We start from the raw sequence: 27,786 nt of genomic DNA, 5'->3' as shown, positions 1-27,786 counted from the left end.
ACATTTCAAAGTTCTATTAGGAGAAATAACACATGGCATGAAGTACACTTAATCTCTCTCAACTTCATCATTATTTAAGATCTATGGCAAAGATCAAACCAACTTTTTAGTAGGCCTAAATGCCTAGAAACAGACGGCCATAAATATATGGAGCAAAGCATCCACGTATGTGCAGGAAATGTACCTTGGGGGCAGGATTTCCAGCTGAGAAAATCTGACAGATTGTAAATCCTAACCTCATGTCATTCTTAGATAAGGGCATCTGTGCCAACAATGCAAGCTCTGGTATAACTTTTTGTAAGAGCAAAAACATACAAATCATTCATTACCAGGCATTTAAAAAAGACATCTCTGAGCCAACTTGGAACATATGAAACTTCTCAAAATAGAATGAAGATAAATGCTTTACTTTATATTTCCATTAACTGTTCTCAAAATATATAAACAAAAGATATTTCAACTGAATATTCATTAACTTTATTTAAGAATTGTTATGTTCCAGGTATTGTGATAGAGGCTGCAGGGGACTCAAAGATGATTTAAAAAAACCACATAAGTTGTGTTCTCTAGGTGCTTTTACTCTGATTGGTGGGATAAGAAAAGTCAGAACTTAAGACTGAAATCAATAAATACCCTCAAAAAAGTTCTAAAGCAGAACTGGGTTTGCATTAGACATACATTTTTATCCAATATCATTTGGGGTACTACCCTTGTATCAATCTACAGTTCTGATGGTTCTGTTAATTATTGTGCCACTTTGCCCCCGCCTCAGTCCCCTTCCCCCAGGGTGATCATGTGACACAAGCTGGTCAACCTGACTAGCCTGTCCTGTGCCACAGTGATTGGTCTATGTATGGGCACATGACCAAGGTAGGGTGTCCTAAATAGTTTTCCTCCCTCTCTCCAGAGCTATTGATATTATCTACACTTTTCTATTCTGCTCTGAGCCCTGGAAGGCTGACCTTCATGAAATAAATTAATGGACTTCTTTGTCCTCTGTTTTCTTTTTGGGTTCAGCCAATGAGGAGCCTCAAGAGATTAAAATAAGGGAGGGAGGAAAATGAGGCCAGCCAGTATATTTATTCCTGCGGTTCTTTCTTTGCAAGTTTGCTGTGAATTGGCTGCATCCCTCTACTGAAGTCACAGCACATGCCAGGTGGTCTTCTCCATACAGCTACCCTCTCTGGGCTCATGTAACTATTCCCACCCCTTATCTCTTCTGGACCAGTGAGGATAACATCTCTCCTCAGTTGTAATTGCTGCAAAATTCTTTGCAGGTTTCCCCAAACTCTGAGAACAAATTATGCAGGTTGAGTGTGCCCTCAATTCCTGCTGGGACCCTGTGAGACATGAACAGTCAGAGTCTTCCTTTATATATGGAGAGAGAGAGAGAGAGAGGGGGGTGGGGAGAGAGAACGAGCTCATGACATTGTTTGAGCCTCAGGATCCAGTCATGGTTAAATCATCTCTACCCTTTGGCTATCCCACTTTTGTGAGCCAATAAATTCCCTTTTTGCTTGAACTAGTTTGAGTTGCGATTCTGTCACTTGCAGCTAAAATAGTCCTGAATAATACAGGGTTTAAAAGTAAGAAGCTGTATCACCCAGTTTGGGAGATCAGTAAAGCTTTCATGGAGCAGATGGCAAATGAGAGGAATTCTGAAGGGAATGTGACTTTCACAGCAAAGACAGGAAAAACAAATGCATTTCAGTGAGAGAAAACAATCTGAATGAAGACATGGAGGCATAAAAATATTCAAGGAATAGTGAAATTGACCAGTTTTGCTGGACCATACAGTATAGGTAGTGGAGAAGTAATGGTAGATAAAGCTGGGAGGGTTAGATTAGGGCTTGACTTGACTAAAACATTTGGGATGAAGTAGGGGCATAGATTTCTTGGCTGTAGCAGTGGCAGTTCTCTCCATGAGACAGCATGATTGAAATGTCATCCTGAGGTGGATTATAGTGCTTTATTTCTTTTACTAGCTACATATTGCTAAGTGAGAAATCACCCTAGAAATTAGTATCTTAAAACAATAGACAGTTATTATTTCACAGTTTCTGTGGATCAAGAATTCAGGAGCAGCTTAGCTGAGTAGCTCTGTTTTGAGGTCTCTTGTGAGTTTGCAGTCAGGATGGCAGCTGAGGTTGTAGGCATCTGAAGGCTTAACTGGGAATGGAAGATCCACTTCCAAGAACGCTCATTCACTCACACGGCTGCTAGCAGGAGGCCTTGGTTCCTTGCTGCCTGTGGACAGAAGATATTGCCACATTGACCTCTCCACAGAGTTGTTTGAATGTCCTCATAAATTGACAGCTAGATTTTCCCAGAGCAAGTGATCCTAGACAGAGTAAGGTGGAAACTGCAATGTCTTAAATGACCTGTCCTCTGAAGTCACACTCCATCATTTCCACAAAATCCTATTTGTACACAGGTCAGCCAGTTTTACGTGGGAAAGAACTGCACAAGGGCATGACTGGCAGGATGTGGGACCCATTGGGGCCATTTTGGAGGCTGGCTACCACAGTTTCAATTTTCTGTCTTGATGAAAACCTGTAATTTGTATACCGCAGTAGGGCAATTAGGACTCTGAGGTTTCACCATTAATGCAGCTGATTTCATATGTTTTCATAGTGCTATAACATTTCTCACAGACTCCTTGATATCATGCTTATATTGGGACCATTGTATGGAGAGTTTTGAATGCTAGGCTGAATTGGCATCAGTTGTTTTATATTCAATCATTTCATGATGATATGTTAATAAGTTATTAATACATCACTTAGAACTCCAAACTTAATATTAAAAATTATAGAAAGCAGCATTGCAGTGGTTGTTTCCTAACAGTGAAGAAATGGGCAAAAAATAATGAAATATAAATCTCCAGAGGTATTCAAAATATAATAGCTTCTTCCAGCCACCTGCAATAATTTGGCTATGAACTGGGCTGAAGGCAAAAGATAGACAGATTATCTCTTAAGATCTGTTCTCATCCTATGATTTCTTGATCACTATTTAAATTTGAATTGTGATAATATTTGAATGGTGATAATAAAAACCTCTTTCAGCTGTAACTTTTGGGTGGAGAAATAGTTTACAGAGAACCATCTGTAATTGTCTCTTATTTTATAGGGCACATATGCTAATTTGTCCTTGGCTACATGGGTGTTTTAAAATCTTTTAATCAAAACTCTTTGGTAGGGGCTTCCCTGCTGGCGCAATGGTTGAGAGTCCGCCTGCCGATGCAGGGGACGCGGGTTCGAGCCCTGGTCTGGGTGGATCCCACATGCCGCGGAGCAACTGGGCCCGTGAGCCACAGCTACTGAGCCTGCGCGTCTGGAGCCTGTGCTCTGCAACAAGAGAGGCCGCGATAATGAGAGGCCCGCGCACTGCGATGAGGAGTGGCCCCCGCTTGCCTTAACTAGAGAAAGCCCTCGCACAGAAACGAAGACCCAACACAGCCAAAAAAAAAACAAACAAACAAACAAAAAAAACACCTCTTTGGTAGCAATACTCACCCAGGCTACCTGAAGAAAAAGGGGTGTTATTGTAAAGATACACTGGAGTTTGCTGGAACTGAAGGATAAAAGAACAAAACACAGTCAATCATCATGGGACAGATACCACAACTCTTTCCTCACAAGGGCAGGGACTTGCTCTTGCTCTCATGGCAACTGTACTTCTCTTTGAAGGTCTCCTCCACTCTCCTTTCTCTCTACCAGTTGACTTCCTCTTGAAGAACACCCACTTTTCTTCAGGTAGCCTATTTATCTTGATTATGGCCATATACAACATGGATGCCTTACACAATGGCTGCTCCAGCCCACTTTACATCAAGACAAATCTCAATACTTCTTTCACCTTCTCTTATACTGTATCTTCTATCTATGTCATTTATTTAGAATTTCCTGAACAGGGAATCTGGTTGGCCTGGGTTATCTTTTTAAACAGGCCTCAAGTCTAGGCATAAATCTTGGCAAGCCATGGATTCTCTTGGGTTAGATTTATTCTTTTTCCTCCAATGGTTAGAGGCTTGAAGTCGTGTGGTATTTAAAACATGATTGCTGCCTTTTGGAAGGATGTAGGAGGGGTAGCTTCCAGGAGGTACAGTGGCAATGGTAGACATTGGTACTACAGAAATACAGAGACAATTCCTGCTTTTTAGTAGGTATTTCATATAATTCTCTCAAAACTCCTATTCTATACCTATAGAGAATGCAAAATATGGTACAAATGACCTCATCATATTCAAACTTGTCACAAAATTAGTCCAAACATGAAATGATTCTTTCTATTCTTAATGGTTTGAGTCATACATAGACTTAATAAAACATTATCCTTGAGGATCAGAATCTTAGGTTGTTCAACCATTTCCTGAAAAAGACTAATTTAAAATGCTTTTGCATTGAGAAAAAACATGAATGTATTATAGTAAAAACAAACTGTACTAATAAAATACAAATAATAGGAGAGACTACTGGTACAAATTATAGAATATTTTAAAATTTTACTATGAATATTCATGTTATAAATTCTGATGTGACGTTGTGTCAGCAAATTTGGGGGGAAATAGCTCACCCTTTGAGATTAATTATCTCTTTAAATAAGAATTTTTTTCTTATCAAAAATGAAAAATCAAATACAATTAAATGGGAAGCCATCCCATCCCATATTGCAGATTTCCATGTGTTTGTCTAAACTTTTTACTTTGTGCAACCATACAGAAAATTTGCTATGTTCAAACTTTGGGGATAATAAAACAGAAGAAAACAAATTATTTTATTGAATGATGAAATGCAAATGAATAGTGTTTATACTTAATCTTTTCATTGTGCGTGCTTGAGTATGTTTAGACAATTCTAATTAACTGGATATTACTTCGATAAAATATAGGGAAACTTTGCAATCAGGCCACTGAATATTCAGTTTAATTATGTTGGTATGCACTTCTATTTGCTTCTAATGCCAAGGATCCATTGGTAAAATGAATGCCCATTTTGTGGTCTGTTATGCATAAAATGTTTAATCCAGTGTTTGATTTACTCTGTTAAATCTTCCTTATTGAATGTGCTTATTCATCCTTGCAGAATTGGGTATGCTGCTTTCTGTTACTATGACATTACAATTAAACAGCTAAAAGAAGAACAGCAAGACTTTTTGTAAATGTTCATGAAATTCCCACAAAATTAAGTTTATTGTTTTGTTTTGTTTTGTTTTGTAAGGACTATGAAAAAATGCAAACGTGTTCTGAAAATTTCTGTTTCGAAGAAACTGACAAATACAATAGTTACTACAAATAATCATCTTGTTACTAAAACTAGCACTTAAAACATATTTCTGATATAGTGGGAATGATTCCTGTGATTACACTGAATATTTTTTAAAGATGGAAATGAACATGAACTCAAAGACCCTGAATTTTACACAGCAGAAAATGGATGTAATAATATTTGTACTTATTTGAAATGGAAAAGTCTAAGTTGACTTCATCTGTGTATACCATAAAACTGAGATAGTTTGTGTGCTCACAAAAGTTCTACTTTGCATAATTTCAGGTTGTTTTCTCCAGTAGACTGGACTTTCTCCACTTTTAGCTATGTTTTATTGTCCAGAGCACTTGTGCTTGTGAATTTTTGTTACCACTACAACAACAGGCTTAGACAGAAAATTTTTAATTCAAGGCAAGGTCTAACACTAGGTCTTCGTTTTTAAAAACTTTCCTTTGTAAGTCTGGAACTTGTAGTAAGATGTTAATAATCTACTTCCTGAACTGTTATTGCTTGTTTTTTTCGGGGGGGTGTTAAGGGCTATACATTCATACAGACATAGCTATTTTCTAAGAAGTTCTCTTAAAGAACTCAGAGTATTGATGGTTTGTATGACACTCTTGCTTTAGTTTATATAGTAGAAGATCAGTGTCTGGTTAGTTTGGTTTTCTACAATATGGTAAGAATGAGATTCTACTGTAGTGGATCCAATTTGTGTGTGTGTGTGTGTGTGTATTTATAAAATTATGTGACTGCTGGATCATAAACTGTACTAATAACACTGAAATCTGGGAAGAGTATATAATAGTTCTGGTTCGTCTGGCTCATTACTACTCCTAGAAATTCTTTTGCATGTCCTACTGATGACGGGGCAATAACATCATCTATGAAAACATAAGAAATGCCATTCTGGATCAGACCAATTCCAGCCTAGTGTTTTCTAAAGTGTGTTCTGTGGCTTAAAAGTTATTGTGAAATCCTCATAATTCACATGTATATTTATTATAAAAGATTTGAAGAGTTCTCCAGTAAAGAAATCATTTAAATTTAATTGTTCCCTAAATGTATTTGATCATGAAACCCCTATTAATATCCTGAAGAATTACTTTCTCCCCCCAGAACACACTTTGGGAAAGAGGTTAACCATGGTAGTGAAAGGGGTTTCATAGGGCAGTATTATAGCTCTCCACACCTTCAGCATTCAAGAAATATTTATTGAGCTCCTATTCAATTACAAGCATTCTTCTAGATGTTTGGGATAGTTCAGTGAACAAAGTTCCCTAACCAAGAACTTATGATTCTTGAATTTATATAAGCCTTTCTTAAATATGTATATATGTTCAGTTCCCAAGCCATCTTGGAGGGAACACATTTTATATATTTTTTGAGAACAGATTATCTATGCTATGGTACTGCATGTCAAAATAATTATTAACATAAAAAGTTATTTTTTTCAGATATATTAACTACTTCTGTTATTTATTTTTCTATTTTGTTTCATAATCACCATTTCACAAAAAATATAAATGACAGCTAAAAGAATAAAAATAAGCTTTTTTTAAGACCACAAGAAAATTACAGAGAAGAAACTAAACAGATGTGAGCAAAAGATAGGAATCATGAATAATACCTCCCTTTCTACACTAAATAAATATGGTCACTTAGAGAAGTTACTATAATGTTATTTGTTTAAAAAGTTATTTTTTGATCACACGAATTTGAAACTGAAGGATCAGAAAAATATTTAAATGATCAATATGGTGTTATAGTATCACAAATAAGAATTTAAAAGTTCACAAGTAAGATAAAATCCAAATGAGAAAATGCTAAATCACCAGTATATACATTTAACATTTTGACAGATATTGCCAAATCACCATCCAAAAAATTATATCAATTTCGACTTCTATTAGCAATGTATCAGTGTGCCCACTTCCCCATGCATTTACCAATACCATATTATCAAATATTTTCATTTTTGCCAATCGGATTGGTGAAAGTTGTTATCTCCCTCATGCTCACAATGACTACTACTACTGATGAGGTTACTACTATTAAGAACAACATTTATTGAGTGCTTACTACCAGTCAAATGTAGTTTTAAGCACTTTATTTATTTACCCCTCATAACCACCTTGGAGGGTTAGTAATATTATTGTCACCATTTTACAGATGAGGAAACTGAGATTCAGAGAGTAAATAATTTACCTGAAACTGTTCAGTTGGATGGAATAGGGACTCAAACCTGAACTCATAACCATTATCCTATATTGCCTCTCTAAGAAAAGGCTGTTCATTGCAGCACCACTTATAGTAGCAAACGACTAGAAAAAAACTAAATATCCATCAATAAAGGAATATTAAATAAATCATGGCATATCCATATAATGGAATTACAGGAAGCCATTAAAAATGAGGCACCCCTATATGTACTGAGAATACAGGATCTCCCAAATATGTATTAAATGAAAAAATAAAGATGCAAAGTAAGGAATAATGATTACAGCTTGTTACTGTCTGTGTCAAAAAAAGAAATAAAGGGATTACCGCTCCCCTCATATACACACAGACACACACACACACACAGACACACACACACACACACAGAATCTTTAGCAGGATTCACTAGAAACTGATAATAGTGTTTATTTCTGGGGAAGACAACAGGGGGGCCATGAGGGTATGGAGACTTATTAATATGTCTTTGTATGACATTCTGTGCTGATTTAATTTTTTATTAACCACGTGCGTATTACCTGTTCAATTATAAACACAAAACCTGCTGATGAAATATTTTACTGGGCAAGCAACTCATTTTATTCCCATTTAAAATTGTACTCTTGTGTTGTTTCCTGAAGAATTCCTACACCATATTATTCATCCATTCACTAAGTAGATTAAAATTTATTTGTTTTTGACAAATAAAAATTCCATATATTTAAGGTATACTAGTATAGAACGTGATGTTTTGATATATGTATACAGTGTGAAATGCTTACCATAATAAAACTAATTAACATATTCATTACCTCCCATAGTTACCTTTTGTGTGTGTGTGTGTGGTGAGAACACTTGGTATCTACAATCATAGCTAAATTCATGTATACAATGCATTATTATTGACTATAGCCACCATGCTGTACATTAAGTTTCCAGAACTTATTCATCTTAAAACTAAAATTTTGTACCCTTTGATCAATAGCTCCCCTTTTTTCCTAACCCCAGCCTCTGGTAACCACCATTCTACTCTTTGCTACTATGAGTTTGACTTAAAATTTTTTTTTACGATTCCACTTATAAGTGAGATCATGCGACATTTGTCTTTCTGTGTCTGGCTTATTTCACTTAGCATAATGTTCTCCAGGTTCATCCATGTGATTTCCTTCTGTTTTAAGGCTAAATAATATTTATATCTAGTATACATATATATGCCACATTTTCTTCATTCATCCGTTGATGAACACTTAAGTTGTTTCCATATCTTGGCTACTGTGAATAATGCTGCAATGAATATGGATACCTCTTCAAGATAGTGTTTTTATTTGCTTTGGATATATACTCATAAGAGGAATATTTTTGAGTGTCTATTTTTTGCCACGCACTGAATGATGTACTGGGAATATAATAATGAACAATATAGGAACAGTCCTTGACTTTGTGGAACTTACCTTCTAAGAGGATGGCAGATATGAAACACGTAATTGCATGAAGAACTTGATATTTCCCGTCATGAAAAGTTCAACAGAGGAGGAGTATAGGATGAGATCCTAAGATAGACTGAGGCACTTGCCAGATTATGTGTTGTTTTGAATGAACAGCAAAATGAGGATTAAGCTAGAAGAAAGGGGGAAGAAGGATCAAAGTTCACCTCAGGCACATGGAAGAGCATGTGGGAGGGCCCTGAAGTAGGAAGGAGTATGGGATATCAGAGGAGAGGAAGGAGAGCCAATATGGCTGGAGCTTAGAGAAAAGTGAGAGGTACGAGATGAGACTGTTGAGTTCAGCAGGGTCTTTTACAACACGTTGAAAATCTTGGAGTAGATTTTAAGAGCAATAGGAAATCATGAACGTTTTAGGTAAAGGAGAACATGATCAGATTTGAATTTTTAAAAGTTTACCGGCAGTATGGGGAGTGGACTGGGGAGAAGCAAGCATGAATGAGGTGGCCAGCTGGGATCTATTGCAGTCTAGGAAGAGATTATGGGGGCAGAACAGATTTAGAGGTGGATATATTTACAATATATCTTTGAGATAAATCTGGCAAGAGTTGCTGATGGATTGGTTTAAGGGTGAAAGAGAGTAATATATCAAGGATGATCCTTAAGTTTTTGACTTGAGTAACTGATTGGAAGGTGGTACCATTTCTAAGCTGGGAAACACTGGACGAAGAGGTTTGGGAGTGGGGATGAAATATTCAGGAATTCAGTATTGGACATGTTCAGAAAAGATATTGAGTAAGGGGTTGGATATATGGATTTGGAGCTCAAAGGAAAGGCATAGGAGGAGATCATTAAATTACTGGTTTGTAAAAATATGATACATCAGATCCCACACTTGAATAAACTTCTGAATACAAGGTAAATGTTCAGGGAATTGTGATTTTCAATTCAGGAAAACATTAAGTAAAAAATCAATGTCACAGTGATTTAACAGGGTAGTCAATTTGTAGGTATTCATCTCATTGTATTGTGATTTATCCAAATAAAATATTTCAGTTCTCAAAAATAGATGTCCTTAGTATAATAGAATAGACAACAATTAAGCTGCTTTGCTTTATGCTATTTTATTGATGTTGTCAATTCCCACATTCATTTTTGCCTTGCAAAAAGTTAACAAAAATACATTGGGAGGAAAAGGTATTTTGAGCGTTTTCTCCATGCAGATGCTTTATATTTTTCGAATATAATAATCTTTTCTATGCCCAGAGAAGGTGTGATAACTTTAAAGAAAGGGCAGCTAAGTATAGGCTGGCACTTTTATCTTTCTGAGGGTTGTGCTCTCTATCCTCAGGGGGAAGAAAAGGATTTTAAATTTGGGGAAAAACATAGTGGAAAATTAGCACTACAGCGTAATTACTTGTTTATTTTGTTTTACTTCACTAGATGTAAACTTCATGAAGACAGGCATTTTTGTCTGTTTTTTCATTGCTGTAGTCCCAGCATCTAAATCAGTGCCTTGCACATAGTAGGTACTCAATGAGTATTTAAGGAAAATTAAATGAGTTAGTGAGTTGTATCTTCACAGTGTGATTATATTTGTTAGGAAATTTCTGAATCTATAGTACTTACCATGTATTAGGGGAATCAGAGCCAAGCTTAGTTCAGCAAACACTTACTGAATTCCTACTATACACTGGGCTTATGTTAGATGCAGGGGGTAAAAAGATAAGTAAGGCACAATCCCTATCATATAGGGGCTTATAATTTAGGGTATTGTATATCTGGGTATGTATTTTGGGGGATATATGTCCAGTATAGGAACCAACATAAATGCAAATAATTTTCAGTGCAATATGGGAGGTTATGAAAGAGAGGTAGCACAATGTAGGGTAATATAACCCAGTATAGGGAGGAAATGTAAGGAGGAGGTGGTGGAAATGACTCTGAGCCTTGGGTATAATTGTTAGTCAGAGAACGGGAAGATCATTCCATGATGAAGGAACAACAGTGTGACTGGGGAACCACAAACAGCTCAGAGGTCAGTCAGGTGGTGTAAGGGAAGGTCCACCACTGCACTCTCTGAATTATCTTGAAACTCTGGTAAAATAACTACACAATGAATTTCTGGGATCAAAAAATTACCCTCCCTCACTCCCATGCATTCTCTACCTCTTTTTTGCTTTGGAATTGTCAGACACCAAAGCATTTTAAATAACGGGGCTGGGGGTACGGGTGGGAGGAGGCCGACCTTGAAAATACTTATCAGAGCTACATTAGCTGCTTGGCACAGGCAATCTAAATCCTCTTCATCAAGTACAATCACTTGAATATAAAGGACACTTTACCTTGATCATTTCTGCGGTACCTTATTGGGAAAATCTTGTATGAACTCCTTGTATACATATACAAAACCAGATTCAGAATCAATAAACGCCTATCAAGCAACTACTATGTTTTCATAACTTTTTTCCCTCCTGTAAAGCAAGACTAATTTTGCATATGTATATGGCCAAGGTGGCTGATCGGACTAACTAGAACAAATACAGATGCAGTGACGGTTCCATTCTGGCGAAGCTAGGGCGAGATTTTTCGTGGGTTTTCATTGGGGAGACAGAGACAAAAAAAGATAAGGGATAGAGTGTGAAGGTATTGGTGTGAAAAATTATGCCTCGCAGGCCAAAACGAAAGTACTGACATGCTGGGGGAAACAGTTTCCAGACTGGAATGAAAATTTCCTTTCTTCACAAAGCAATCCCCTTTCAATTTCACTCCGCCCTCCTTGTCTCCTAACAATTCTTGCTTCATCATTGTCAAGGGGTTCCCAGGTCTTCCCACATTCATCCTAGCCATCAGAGTAAAAATCTACAACTCTTTTTTACCCCAAAACTCCAGGCTAAATGCGCTACTGCACTCAGCCTGGAAAATGAATCGAGCTTTTAACATTCGCGTGAAACATTTCAAATACAATGCTGTAGCCGCCTATCTGGAGCCGCCACCCAGGAACTACAATACCCAGAATGCAGTGTTTTCCCTTCCGCCTTCTACCACGGCAATGCCTAAATTGATCTCATTTCCAGAAGCAATAGTCACATGACACGTTTCCTGTCAAGATGGCGGATAATCTACCTTCGGAGTTTGATGTGGTCGTAATAGGGACGGGTATGTGTGGCTCTGGTACTCACTGGACAAAGTGTAGGAAGTCTTTCCCGTTCCTACCTTCTCTGTCAGTGGCGAGGGTCGGCGAGAAATGTTGGGGATCGAGCGTGAGAGGGAGGACGGAAAGGAAGCGAAGTAGTCTGGAGCCAGCGCGGGACTTGGCAGCTGCAGGGAGGGGCTTGGACCCGCGGTGCTTAGCGCCATTTGAGTAGGGGTCGATCTGGTCGATGTCGATTGCTGAGGTTGGTTGCTGCGGGTGATTCCTTAATTTCCTTAGAGGGAGGTGGGTTTGCAGTGTCATGAGAACGGAGGGTGGGGATTTTGTCAATGGAGACACCTTTGGCATGACATGATTTCCTCCTTGTTAATTTCAAGGTGATATTCCCCATCATTTTGTCTCGCCATTTCATAGGAATTTTTCATATATTTATATAACCCTAGGGTGCAGTGCAGCTCGGATACATTTTGTTGCTCAGTTGTTGCCAATGTACGTTTTAATTTACTAAGGCGATGAAATGGATTCTTTTATGTTTTGTTGAGAAGCCTAGGGGGTTGTAATTTGTTGAGGTGACCATTATTCCTGCTTTATGGTGCTGAAAGAAATCATTTTGCTTTCTACCACCCACCTATCTACCCACAGCTAAATAAGCTGAGAACAAGCGTCTGTGAGTCCAGTTCAGGTGTGTGATCTTATCTTCCCCTTGTTTTCCCGTCATTTATTCTTCATGTTTTGGGTGGTGCCAGAACTCCCCCTGCAATTTCTAGTTGACAAATTACACGTACAACACGTGGCAGAAAACATTTGGCAGCAGTTGGTATTTTGTTTTTCTTAACAGTGTAAAGGGTGGATTTTAGATGGGGTGAAATAGTTTGTTGGGTGGGGTTTTCTCCTGTCTACAGAACGTGGTAGGCTGGGGAACCCCGGTGGTTGAGACCCTGTCCATTGTGTTGATGAATTCAGTTCATTGTCTTCTTAAACAGTAGGAGCAGCCATGTTTCCAGGTCGGGAGTAAAAATAATAACTACTTATTTTCGAATGCTTATTATTTGCTAATCGACGTGCTAAGCACTTTACAAGCCGTATATAATCCTCACAACAACCTTGTTAGAGTACGTATTCTTTACACTATACAGAGGAGGCAAAAGGGCTTAGAAAGTTTGCAATTTGCTCAAGATCACACAGCCGGTAAATTTCCAAAGGTCAGTTCCATACCAGAAGGAGAATCAGTGGTTCTGACCCTCAGAGTTAACCCATATTAATAGAAATAATTGGGAAAACTTGGCTCTAGACCTTGCTTGGCCATTAACTAGCTGTGTGAGTTGCTAGGGCTAGGAACTTAATCTCTCTGAGCCTCAGTTTCCTTGTTTTTGAACATAGGGAGGGTAAACTAGATAACCTTTCCAGTGTTGTCTAACCAAAAATTATCTTATTCTGGTTGTACCTGGGTAATTGTTTTCAAAACAGCAAGGACATGTTTATTCTCAACCTGAAAACTGCATGGCTACAGATAACCTTGCTGTAGCTGCTATGAACAGATGTTGGATGAGAGCTGGAAGGAGTCAACAGACTCTATTCTCTCCAGTCTATCCTAAAACTTAGAACAATATCCACTTTAGAATAGTTGTTATACCATACTTGGGTCCTATGTTACTGCCTTTTTTTGTTGTTGTTACCTTGGCACTTAGGGTGTTTTAAAAATTACTTTGAATCATTAAGATACTTTTTCTTATCTTGATTCAAATTTTAATTGATAAGGGTGCTAATTCTTATCATTAAGTGCTGTTAATTCTTATATAAGACGTATTTTGCCTTCTAGTTCAGTTCATAATATGGATTACATCCATCCTGTTAGAGTCCGTTATGATAGAGGTAGGAAGATTCTGTGAGTGATCCAGAAAATTGCATCAGGGGTATCTGGTGTATTTGGAAAAAGATTCATTTTAGACTTATTTCCGTGAGAGTAATGTTATTTCTCAAAGTATGGGAAGAACTTATTTGAGTTAGAAGTTTTTCATATCACTTAGTGAACACATTTTTACTTTTCAAGCACATTGTTTAAATTTATGATATGAAGCTTTGTCTTTAGGTAAGTCAAAGTGGAAAAATTGGATAAAAGCCATTTCCCAAATAAATGAATCCAATAATTCCAATCATTACTGAGTAAGAATGATTTTTAATGTGTTTGGAATATTCCTCTTCTGAAATACTTTGCTGAAAGTGGTCTTTAAGATGTGTTTGCCTTACTAGATGTACTAGCTTGAGTAAATCATGGAAAAATTAGTGTTTCAAAGATTCAGTTTTAATAACAAAAGCAGAATTAATCATGCACGTATCAGAAACATGAAGAAATAGGCTATGAGATGCAGTTTTTCTTTTAGCAGATTTAGTTATAGTTAAAATGTCATCAAGAGACAATTGCTTTATCAAGTAAAATAATCTGTGGATAATATTGTAAACCCCTTTGACCTTGATTAATTTGTATTTCTTTTCATTCTTCATAACACAACGTTTTCCTTAAGATCATGTTTTGAAGAGATTATGGGAAAATAAAGTTTTGTATGTATTTTCTTAGTTAAGCCCATTTCCTCCTGATTACAAAATACAGGAAATATCACTCGAACACCCAAAGGCAGAAGAATAAGATAAAGTACTTGAACCATGGAAAATATAGAAGAAAATGGAATAAGGAAGGAGCGCCAAATGGAGTCTCAAGGGAGAGGACAAAAATGGATATAGTGAGTTCAATATAAAATTAAAAAAAAAATTTAATGAAAAATCATGACAATTATTTTAAAAAATGGATATAGTAATAAGTGTCTAGAAAATGGCCTTCAGTTTGGGTGCACGGTTGACATTTTTAAGACATTTTGCCATTTAAAAAGACATTTGAGTGATAATTTTGTGGGTTATAGAGAAGTATCATCGGTTGCAGGTTAAAAATAGTCCCAGTAGCATAATACCTCACTGCAGGTGACTTATCTGGCAACCTGTGTAATCTGTAACCCGCAACAGAGCCATCCACTCAACAGAAGGGCAGACAAGATGGAAGTTACAAGAGTTATGGGATAATATCGGCATGCTTCTTACGTAGAGGAATCCCTCATTCTCTTACTTAGAGCATATTCATTCTTATTTTAGAAAATTCTAGCATGCTCAGAGTGTATTAGAAGCATCTTATTAGAAGATATAGGAAACGTTATCAACTTCTGCAAAAGCCGTGTTTGGGGGGGTGTCATTAGACGTAAGTGACAGTTCATATCCTTATGGGAAAGGGGAGAGACAAACACCTAAAATGCAAACCTGCGTCAGACAGCACAATGACCTGGCACCATTTAGTGTAGTGACAGACTACACATTTTTTAGAATATTCAACCCACATTTACTGAGAACCTAGTCCCTGCCCTTGTGACATTTACTGTGTTGCCTATTCTGAGGAGCTGTTTGGGGTTCCTGACTGTCACATGCTCAGAGCTGTTCTAAGCCAATGTGGCCTTTTCATTGCATCCTTCTTGCTTTCTGAAGGCCACATAGAGATTCATTCTGCATCCCTTTCCTTACTAAAGTACACCACACATATTATATTTTGGAATTCTTCCCCTAAATGGGCTGTGGAGTTTTATTAGATTATGGGGAAAGAAGTGAGATAACAAAAATAACAAACATGGGGGCAATTACAAGGGGTATTTGCTTCTAAATCCTGACTACCTTGCTAGGTCAAGCTCAGCATAGCCCAAAATCGATGTGGCATAATGGGAGTCACTTAACCTTCCTACTGGGTAACTTTGGGAAAATTGCATAACATCTTGGGACATCAATTTGTTCATCTGTAAAGTGAGAGACTTGAATTAGGTGACCTCTAAGGTAGGCATCTACCAGCTCTAAAATTTACCATTGTGTGCGCATAATTATGATCCTGGGTCCTTGAGAAAAGACAATTCTGTATAGTCCTCTTAAGAAGTCAAGTCAGTGTTTGATATACTTCAGAAATTTTTCTATCAAAGTGGTTCATAAAAAAACATTTTCTTGGAAATGATAAGCCGCTTTCATCAGGAAAGGTCATGTAGGTAACACAGCTCCATTTCTTGATGTTAGCTGAGCATTGAAACTTTAAGGTGGTTAACTTTGGCCAGCAGCTCATTGACTCTAATGCTTATGATGGTGGCGGAGTAACTTCGCTTCTCTAAACGTTGGGGGATAGTAATGTTGTAGGAGGTATCATGGAAACTGATTTTTACTAAATACCTGTTTATGCCAGACTCTCTGCCAAGTGATTTCTCATGTATGTATCTTATTTAATCCTCTCCCAGGATGCCTGTGTGTGGTTCTAATATCAGAGGATGTCCATACTTTCTCTGCCTGTATTTCCTAAAATCCGTGAACCTGTGGTCTAGAGCAGAGTTGTTTTTTTTAAATTGCAAGATGCCACCTATTTGTGGGTCATGAAATCAATTCCAGCATTAAAAAAAACAGAAGTAGAATAGAATATGTATTAGAATATATTACATGTAGTAAGGATGAGTGTAGTTTTTTTTTTTTTTTTTAAGGTTACAGGTCATTTGTTTATTTTTGTTCTGCTGGCCAGAGCTGGATAAAATTATTTTTTTTTCTTTTAAATTGGTTAGTTACTCAGTGATGTTCAAAGAGTCAGAATGTTATTGTTGTGCAGATAAAACATCTGCAGGTTTGACAATTGTTTTTAGACTTCAGTCACTTATCCATTCTTCTGCCTCAGTTATTCTGCTATTGATTCCTTCTAGTGTAGTTTTCATTTCAGTTATTGTATTGGTCATCTCTGTTTGTTTGTTCTTTAATTCTTCTAGGTCTTTGTTAAACATTTCTTGCATCTTCTCGATCTTTGCCTCCATTCTTTTTCCGAGGTCCTGGATCATCTTCACTCTCATTATTCTGAATTCTTTTTCTGGAAGTTTGCCTATCTCCACTTCATTTAGTTGTTTTTCTGGGTTTTTTTCTTGTTCCTTCATCTGGTATATAGCCCTCTGCCTTTTCATCTTGTCTATCTTTCTGTAAATGTGGTTTTTGTTCCACAGGCTGCAGGATTGTAGTTTTTCTTGCTTCTGCTATCTGCCCTCTGGTGGTTGAGGCTATCTAAGAGGCTTGATGGAAGGCTCTGGTGGTGGGTAGAGCTGACTGTTGCTGTGGTGGTCAGAGCTCCGCAAAACTTTAATCCACTTGACTGTTGATGGGTGGGGCTGGGTTCCCTCCCTGTTGGTTGTTTTGCCTGAGGCAACCCAACACTGGAGCCTACCTGGGCTCTTTGGTGGGGCTAATGGCAGACTCTGGGAGGGCTCACGCCAAGGAGTACTTCCCAGAACCTCCGCTGCCAGTGTCCTTGTCCCCACAGTGAAATAGAGCCAGCCCCCGCCTCTGCAGGAGACCCTCCAACACCAGCAGGTAGGTCTGGGTCAGTCTCCCCCAGGGTCACTGCTCCTTCCCCCGGGTCCTGATGCGCACACTATTCCGTGTGCACCCTCCAAGAGTGGGGTCTCTGTTTCCCCTAGTCCTGTTGAAGTCCTGCAATCAATTCCCACTAGGCTTCAAAGTCTGATTCTCTATGAATTCCTCCTCCCGTTGCCGGAACCCCAGGTTGGGAAGCCTGACGTGGGGCTCAGAACCTTCACTCCAGTGGGTGGACTTCTCTGGTATAAGTGTTCGCCAGTCTGTGAGTCACCCACCCAACAGTTATGGGATTTGATTTTACTCTGATTGCGCCCCTCCTACCGTCTCACTGTGGCTTCTCCTCTGTTCTTGGACGTGGGGTATCCTCCTTGGTGAAGTCCAGTGTCTTCCTGTCGATGATTGTCCAGCAGCCAATTGTGATTCTGGTGCTCTCGCAAGAGGGAGTGAAAGCACGTCCTTCTACTCCGCCATCTTGGTTAATCAACCTAGTTTTTTTTTTTTTTTTGGATGCAACATTTTTTAAAATATTTTATTTATTTTTATTTTTGGCTGTGTTGGGTCTTAGTTGTGGCACGTAGGATCTTCGTTGTGGCATGCGTGCTCTTTGTTGTGGTGCGTGGGCTTCTCTCTAGTTGTGGTGTGCAGGTTTTCTCTCTCTAGTTGAGGTGCGTGGGCTCAGTAGTTGCACTGTGCGGGCTTAGTTGCCCACTTAGTTCCCCGACCAGGGATTGAACCCACATCCCCTGCATTGGAAGGTGGATTCTTTACCACTGGACCACCAGGGAAGTCCCAGGATGAGTATAGTTTCATGAAACATATATTTCATATGTGTATCACTGTGTGAAGCACACACACATACATATATTCATATATATTTTGGGGGTGGCTAGGGGCAAAAAGTTTTAAAGTTTAGAGAATATTGATTAACTGAATAACATAGTGAGTAGGAATGAAAGTAATATTTCAAAAGTCATTTGGTTCTACAAATGCTGTACCATCCATATGTTTTATTTACCTTGACATGTATGTATCTCATTTGAGAGCAGTGTAGTGATTGACAAGGTGGCTCTGAAATGGGACAGACTGTGTTTGAATCATCTGTGCCTCTTGTGCCACCTCACATATGTTCCTTAATGTCTAAGTTTCAATTTTCTCATCTCTAAAAGAGAATAAATCTCACAGAGCTATGTTGAGGATTCAATGGAATAATTCTGTAAAATGCTTAGTAAGTGCTCAGAAAACGTAGTTGATTTTTATAGCCATAATGCCATACTGAGGTGCTTTTATCACCACTACTGTTACGGTGAATGCTTCCAAGGAAAGGCTCATAGTTTTCATGGAGAGCAGTGGAAAGATTCAGGTGTCTGAGTCATCTTCCTCCTCTTCCCATTGGCCGTTTGGTGGGAAAGACCTTTGTGTGTCTGTTACCACTATTTCTATCAGACTTCTTAACTGACGGTTTTCTTTCCTTTTTTTTTTTTCTTTTACTCTGTTTTGTTCACCAGCTTGCATTATTTGTCATTTGTTTTGAACAGATTTGTCTTGTTTGAGGCATAATGTGAAGGTTTTGAATAGATTTATCTTGTTTGAGGCATAGTGTGAAACTCTTCCTTGTCAGTGTAAGAATGCTGAAGGAGCTAAAGAGAGCTTACAGGTTTTGCTGTTCTGAAAAATGCTTTGCAATTCTTCAGGCATTTATTGATGGAAAAGTATGCCTTTTCTGCTCTCAATACCTAGAAAAGTAAGGGGAGTTATATAACTCTGGAGAAGACTCTGGAGAGGCTTACGCTTCACTGTAAATCATAAGTTTGAGCCAATCCCTCAGAGAGAGCCGCATCTGTTACCAGAGTTCTCTCCGCAGCATCATTTTCATCTCCCATGCCTCACGTCATTTTCTCATTTTCTCCAGTATCCTCATGATGTTTTGGAGAACTCAAGCTACAGCAATTAAAATCAAACACGGCTGCTCACCATCACATTCTCATGTTTCACATAAAATCCCAATGCACAGAAACAATTATAATTCCATGTAATTGACCTGTTACTCATGCTAAATCATCTGCTATTCAGTTTCAGTACAGTCTTTCCACTGAAAAGTTAGGCTGTGCCTGCTATGTATGTAAATGGTTTAAAAAGTAAAATAGTCTAAAAGTCATCAGTTCCCAGTTTATATTAATATGTATATTACAAGACTACATATATATACACACATATATGTCAATATATACACATGTATATATTATGTATATATGCTAGAGAGATTGGAAACATTTTGGGGATATTTAGTTGTTACCAACAAAATAGGGATACTTTGAAAGATTTATTCTTTTTTGCTTTTCTAGTAATCTTATTAAAGGGCAGTGTAAAAAGAGATGGTAATTTATCACAGATACTGATTTCTCCAAGTATGATTATGAGAGCTATCATGTTATCATAATGAGACTATTTAAAAAATAGTTTGAAAATAGGTGAAGAGACCAGGGGCAGCTTTTCACCAGGGTGGTGCTTCACATGAGTGTTTGATCTCATATTAGATTTTACCAAGAGTTTAAGTGGGTAATGTCATACCGCTTGACTGATTTGGTTTATATCACATTTACAAAAGTACCAACATCTACTTTTTCTCCTGAGTAGTGTTCATACGTATCTTTTTTGTCCAGCCTGGTGTTGATGTTGAGTTACAATGGCTTTTGGTTAATGGCAGTTTTAGTCATTTTGTATTGCTTTGAACTGTTTTGGATCATGTATCTGTGTGAATTTGCACATTTGTTAAACTGCTTTTCTGTATATGCATTTAAAATAATTATGGAAAAGTTTGCACAAGCTAAAGTACAGAGAAAGAAGGTTTTACATACAGATATCAGGCATATTAGGAAGATGCTGAGTTGTGTTCTAATCCTTAGTTTTCTATGTTACTTTGGCATGAGCTATCTAGGCCAAATAGAGGGCATAGAATTAAATTTAGTATGTACAACACACTGTTAAACAAATATATGAAATTATTTCTGGCATTTATTATGCTGAATCCAATGCTAAGCCCTTAAAATGCATTATCTCATCTGATTCTCACAGTAACCTTGTCTGTGTTAGATGCTTGTGTTATCTCCATTTTACAAATGTGGAACCTAAGGCTTAGTTAAGTTTGACCGAGGTCAAACTATTATGACTGGAGTTGCTCTGGCTAGGTATTAGATTGAGCTGGTTGGATTCTTCCATGTGAAAAAATACCTTATACTCTCAAGATTAGATTATTGTGTTCTAGCTTAGCAGTTGACAGTTGCTTCATTTTGGGGAGTTATCATTGTTGACATTAAAATCCTGATGCCAGCAAAGCCTTGTGGTGTTAACTCATTATTGACAGCATCATGACATCTGTCGTCAACTCACAAACCTTTTGATGAAGGTGAACTGAATGACTTGGTTGTGTTTATCCCTTAAAACTGAAAAAACAGAATCAGCCACTAAAGTAATGGCTAGCAATGGGATCAGAAAATATAGTCATATTTCAAGTGATAATCTGTTTCCCTAGGAATTATTCATTGATTACAAGATACGTAATTTCCCACAGAAATAAAACCATTGTTAAAAATGAGCTATAGGCTATTTGTGCATGTGCGAGGGTTTGCCGTTTTGTCTTTTTAAACAAATTTTTTTTAGTTTTATGCACTTGTAAATTGAATTTTCAAGATCAAGTATGAGACTCATTGTTCTGTTTATGAAGCTTTTCTTTTTTTAATTGACTCTTCTTTTGGTTCCTATAATTGTCAACAATTGTCAGCACTTGCAATGGATGCATCTTAATTGACAGAGTAGATGTGGTATCTTTTCCCTCCAAGGGCCATGTTATTAACAAATAATATTAATAACTAACACTTTTACGAATATACTTCCAGACCCGTGTGTATAGATGTGTGTATGCTATTCTGTTTTTCGCTTCACAGTATGTTATGAACATCATTCCATGTTAATCAAATCTTCTTCCTCAGTGTCTTTTTTAAAAACTTTTCATTTGGAGATAATTCGACTCACATGCAGTTGTAAGAAATAATATAGGAAGATCCTGTATATGTTCACCCAGCTTCCCCTAGTGGTAAGTAAGATCTTGCATAACTACATGTAGTATAACCAGGTAATTGACCTTACCCAGTGGCCTTATTCAGATGTCACCAGTTTTACATGTACTTGTGTGTGTTTAGTTGTGTACAGTTTTATCACGTGAAGATTGGTGTCACATCCAGATATAAAACAGTTTCATCATACTCTCTCATGATACCTTTTTATAGCCATGGACACCTCCCTCCTACCTACATCCCTAAATCCTGGCAACCCCTAATCTGTTCTTCATCTTTATGATTATGTCAGTTCCAAAAGTTTATTAAATGTCATATTAAGTAGATGCTTAGTAAATATTATTTTCTATAGATGTCCTGTCATTTATTTAAATTAGCAACTTTTGTTGGACATCTAAGGTTTTCAGTTTTTCACTTTCATAAACTAAGGCTGTGATGAACACGGTTGTGCCTAAATCTTTTGTACGTATTTAATTATTTCCTTAGGATAAATACCTAGAACTGTAACTGTTAAATTGAATTTTAGAGGGTGGTTACATAAAGCTTTTGATTTGTATTGATGAATTGCCTTAAGGAAAGTTTGCCAGTCTAATCTCACCAGTGGAGTATGAGAATGCTTATTTTCCCATAGTCTTTCAACATTGTCTATGAATGTCTTATTCTTAATTACTGTCAACATCATAGCCAAAAAAATATTTCCTTGTTTGCATTTACATATTCAGATCATAAGTGAAGTTGACTATTTAATAGGTATATTGGTCAATTATGTTTCTTTTGTAAATTGCCCTTACCCATGTTTCTATTGTGCCATATTTTTCTTTTCAACATGTAATAATTCTTTATATACTAAAGACTTTAAATCTTTGTCATGTATTTTGTAAATTTGCCTTCTTTTTTATGGTGGTTTCTCATGTATGAAACGTTATAATTTTCATGTAGTGAAATCTATCAAATGTTTTTTCCTTTTATGGTTACTGCCTTTGGAGATATGCATAGAAAGCCTTCCCCTCCAAGATTAAGTAAATATTGACTCTTAGTTTCTTTTTTAATATTTTATTTTTTACATTTAAATTTTAATTCACCTGAAATTTACTCTGTTGTAGAATATGAGGGTTTTTACCTTCTAAATCATTAGCTGGTTATTCTAACACCATCGATGTATTCTTTCTCCACTGAATTGAAATACTTCCTTTTTTTTTTATTATATGATCAGTTTTTGGACTTTCTGCCAGTAATCTGGGTGTCTCTTTGAGTGTAGTCAGAACTATAAAGTGGGAATAGACTGGGTCATCTGATCTGTAGAGAAATGATAACTTTCCCTCTTTGAAATCTCAAGAAATACAAGGCAATATTTGAATATATAAAAAAATATAGCATCTACTCTGAAAAATAGCAAACTAAAAGAAAAAGGAAAACAGATTAGGAGTATTTGCAACTCATAACAAAGGACTAATTACATACAAATAATATCTTCAAATTTATATGAAAAATGTCAAGATCTCTACAGGTAAATGGGCAGAGAGTGTAAACAGACACGAGAGGCTACAAATAGTCAACAAACTGCAGGGAAAATATTTTTTCTGATTAATAGTCAAATGCAAAATAACCTGATAATTAAAAACATTAAATTAAAGGAGTAATAACTAATTGTTGATGAAGTTGTATTCAGTTGAAATGCTGATGGTATTATAAATTGGGACAACACTTTGGCAAAGTAACAGTTCGTACTAAGAATTGTCAATATGTTCATTCCCTTAGACTCAGTAACTCCAGATCTGAGAATTTATTGTGAGAAAAATCATTCAATAGAGGTAAAAAGCTACAAGGGTGACAACATCTATTTTAAAGCTGCTTATCATAGTAAAGTTTGGAAATAATGTTGTATATCAAAGAGCCCCGATGTCTCAAAGGAGTCTGGTGGACTGATGGAGTAGGCAGTTTTACAGTGTGGCCTAGGATATTTTTTATTACAAAATATCATACATACAAATGAAATATATGTGTGTGTATGTATACATATTTTTTATTTCTTTCTTTCAGTGAACAGTAACAAAGTGAGTGGCATGTATGTATGACCCACCTAAAGAAAAAGAACGCTACCAGAATATTACCAGTACCTTAGGAGCTCCCTGGGTGCACCACCATCCATCTCCCATTCCTTTCCCACAGCTGTAACCATTATGGTAAACTGCTTTAATTGTCCTCTTGTTTTTTTAAAGTGTTTTTTATCACGTGTATATCACCAAACCATATGTTGTTAGTTTTTCCTGTTTTTGACCCTTGTCTAACTTTTGGAATTCTACTCTGTGTATTCTTTCTGTGACTTGCTTTCCTTGGTCAGTGTTATGCTTGTGAGATTCATCTGTACAGATACATATAGCTGTAATTCCCCCGCATACTCCCACATACACACACACACACACACACACACACACACACACACACTCACACACTGCTATTATATAGTATTATAGGCTTGCAAATCTTCAACTTCAGTAGGTTATGCATATTCACCAAAATAATTGTATTTATTTGCCCTTTGGTTTTCAGCTTTTCAAGGCCCCTGCCTCCCTCAGGTAATGTATAATGTCATAAACATACATTCACGACAAAATAAGATCGTTAGGTACACGTCGTTCTGCAACTTTTTCAGTCAATAATTCTCACCTTTCTTTCCATTCCAGTACTGTTTTATCCCATGTAGCACACAGACCATGTTTAACTTTCTACATTCTCCCACCCCAAAATACCCTTTACAGCTGATATGTACAAACTTGTGTCCAGTTCATTATTATGCATTGCTTCTGGTTGTTATATCCTGTAAGTCTGTTTTATTCTAGCTTGTTTTTTTTTGTTTTTTGAAGTGACGACTGAGATGTCACAGAGAGACTAGGCCAGTGATCCTTACCTTTTAGATTTGGCTGCTTTCTTCATTGTAGTATCATTTACCTTGTTCCTCTAGACTGTCTTTTTCCTGTAAACTGAAAGTTATATCTAAAGGCTTGGTGGATTCAAGGTTAACGTTTTTGGCTAGAACATCTTTGGTGATATGGATGTCATGTTGGATCATACCAGAAGACAAAATATCTGGTTGATCCGCTATGAGTGTTGCTAAGGTTGACCCAGGATTAGGATGATGACAATATGATGCCTCCATTGTATGGATTTATTTTTCCCATGTGTATTGAAAATAATCTGTATATTGCTTTTGGCACTATGCAAACCATTCAGTTTGATACAACTATTCACAGCATTGTTTTCACATCAATAGGTAGTCCTTATATGAATAAGTATTTTCATTAGGACTTGCAAAATGATGTTTTTTTCTAGGTCTTTGATTCCTTCTACATTTAATAGCTGCCACTGAATGCCAATTTCTTAATTTACAAAAGAGAACATACCTTTCTAGTATTACTGGTATCTACCAATTAGAGTACGCATTTCCAAGATTGAAGTCGTTTGGGAAACTGAATTAATTCTAAGGTTGCTTGATGGGGATGGACAAAGAGATTTAGATGTCCTGAAGCCAGACTAGATAGGTTCCAGTATTAACTTTGCCATTTACTGGGTATATGACTTTGGGTAAAGTACTTAACCCCTGTTTTCAGTTTCCCCATCCTCTACTGCCTTATGTGTACCTGTGGACAAAGAATAGAAAGTAAAGGAAAAACGAAAAAAAAAATTTGTTAGGGGTCTGGTTATGGGTGATTAAAATATTTTCTTTAGCATTGTATCATATTTACAGTGTAAGAGAGGAAATGAAAAAGAAAAGTAACTGTCCTGCTGCTCTTTAAGTATTTTTAATATGCATTTTAAAGTGTAAAATCACTGACAAGTGATTCATAAACCTTTTACATTGATTTTTGGTTTATCCCTCTTGTTACGGCATTTAAGAAATTCTTAATGCAATAAAATTATAATTTTCATTAGATAAAATTTTATCCTTTGTTTTATTTTAATAAACTCAGTGTAATCACTGTTCAGCTTTTTAATAAGCAGGATAAAATAATTATCCTCAATGTTTTCTCAATGATACTGTAGCCAGTTTTCTCTTAGATACATAATGAGACTACATTTAAAACTTAATTTGAAGTGTTTTACCTTAAGGAATGTTATATAATAACAAATTCATAGGCCCTTTCAAATTTAGTTTATAAGGCTCATAAGGGTTTTTTTCTCTACTTTTTAAAAAATGGATTTCATCATAGGATTTCATATAAGGAAGGAAGGTTATTTGTTGTGTGATTTTGTAACATTCTTGGAATGAGCACAGTCTCTCTCATCATCTATTTTAGTCTCATAGCTTTATAAATAATACAGTAAAGGTCATTTTTCTTCTGTGGCACATAAGTAAAATATGTTCTGAACAAAGAAACTTTATTTTCCTCATTACAAGTTAAATATTGTTAAAGAAACCTTATTTTCCTCATCACAAGTTAAATGTTATTTGTTATTAAGTTTGAAGAGAGCTCAACTGGGATATCCTTTGCTGTGAAAAGATCATTTTGGTCACTTAAATTGAAACAACAGAAATATTAGTATTAAGAAAATTAAGTAAAAATTAATTGTAGTGGAATCTGCTTATTTTATTTCCTGGCATGGAATAGGTCTTTGGCAAATATTTACATTACTTAATAAAACTTTCATTAAGAGATTTGAGTTGATATAGTTTTCTCGGTTTAGATAAAAAACAAAATACTAAATCTCTGCTTTCCAAGGGATTATTTTATTTGGTAGACCCAGCCTTTCATTAGCTCTGTAAATTTGGTATTAAATTTTATTTTTTAAGCTTTTTATTATGGCCAGTTTCAAACATAAAAAATAGAATAAAATAACTCCCCATGTACCAGTCTCCCAGTTTCAACAGTTATCAATTTATGACCTCTTTTCTTCTGTACCCTCGACCTTCTCATTTCACGATCCAATCCTGGATTATTTTAATGCAAGTCCCATATATTATAACATTCCATCTATAAATATTTCAATATATATGTGAAGGACAAGGGCTCTCCTTTTTAAACATAACTACAGTAGCTTTATGCCCTTGTTTGCATTTTCAGTTCTTCCTAAGGCATTTATCCATTATATTTCTTTGCTCTAGTACTCCTTTTAGCTTAGTTTTTATTTCTGAAATGATTTTTCTTTCATTTCTTCTTGAGTCATTTCATTCTTTTTTCAAATATTCCTATTATCTAATCACCACACTTTTTAAGTTTTTCTCATTCTGATTTATGTTGTTCTTTCAGACCGTCTATTATTTCCTTAATTTCTTTTAGCTTATAGTACCATAGTTAGGTTATAGTTTTCATCTAATTTGCAAGCATGTCTTTCTGGGATGCTTTCATTGTCTGTTAGGCTGTTATTTCACTTCTATTCTCTCTATGTATATATATATATTACTGTATATTGAATGGGATTCAACAAAAATCCTTTTGTTTTGCTCATTTTTAAGTGAAAAAAGTTTTCCTTGTGTTTTTAATAGGGAGTGTGTATCAGGATAGCTTTTCTAACTTAACTGCTCTAGAGCTCTCCTGTATTTTCACTAAATAATCCAAAAAATAGCCTGAGATCTGAGATCTGATAGCTGTGTCACCCTCCCCCAGTTTTGTATGGACCTTCTCTACCCTTTGCACCTATTTTCCCTGTTCTGCTGAATTTGGATTATATTCCCAAGAGTTACTCCTCTGTGCAGGGATTTATCTAGAAGGACAGTTTTTCATTTTCCTAAGTTCATAGGGCCCAACTCCATTCCCACTTCCTCACCACTCTAGCACTCCCAGGGGTTCCTTTGCACTCATCCACAGGTTGGAGCCTGTGAAGTCCCCTCCCACTTTCTGCTGCTATTTTCACAATGAACTTGCAAGCTTCTGGTGAGTGCCTGATAGCAATTTTGGGGTTCTCTTGCTCTCAGCGCTGTCACAAATTTCTTTGTCTTCCCTTCATTTCCTCTTGCACAGTCTCTGATATCACATTGGTCTTATAGCTATTGAAGGTTTGTAATGACCCACTTGTATTTTGGAGTTCATCACGATATTTTGTCATCTAGCTTTGTTGTAGATATTGTCCCTGGGAGTTTGGTTTCGGTATCCTGGTTGCACTGTCTGTTTTTATGGGGGTCTCAGGGGGAGATTCAGCAACTTTGCTGCTAATGCCATCTTATCCTGTTTTTATTTTTAAGTTCAAGTCATTTGCACAAGAACAGAGTCCAAGTTGTT

General features: G+C 36.7%; 1 protein-coding gene across 1 annotated transcript in view; it reads left to right on the top strand.

Moving 5' to 3' along the window:
- The first annotated feature begins 5,376 nt into the window (after positions 1-5,376).
- Positions 5,377-27,786, top strand: part of CHM (CHM Rab escort protein) — a 316,852-nt gene continuing 294,442 nt past the window's right edge. Inside the window, exon 1 of the mRNA XM_082447407.1 lies at positions 5,377-12,085. Coding sequence (XP_082303533.1) covers positions 12,037-12,085 — 49 coding nt within the window. The 5' untranslated portion in view covers positions 5,377-12,036. The remainder of the gene's footprint in view (positions 12,086-27,786) is intronic.

This window comes from Balaenoptera physalus (genome assembly GCF_965194825.1).
Source record: "Balaenoptera physalus genome assembly, chromosome: X".
NCBI lineage: Eukaryota > Metazoa > Chordata > Mammalia > Artiodactyla > Balaenopteridae > Balaenoptera > Balaenoptera physalus.
The sequence above is the reverse complement of the archived record's forward strand: the minus strand, read 5'-3'. Positions and strand labels throughout refer to the sequence as shown.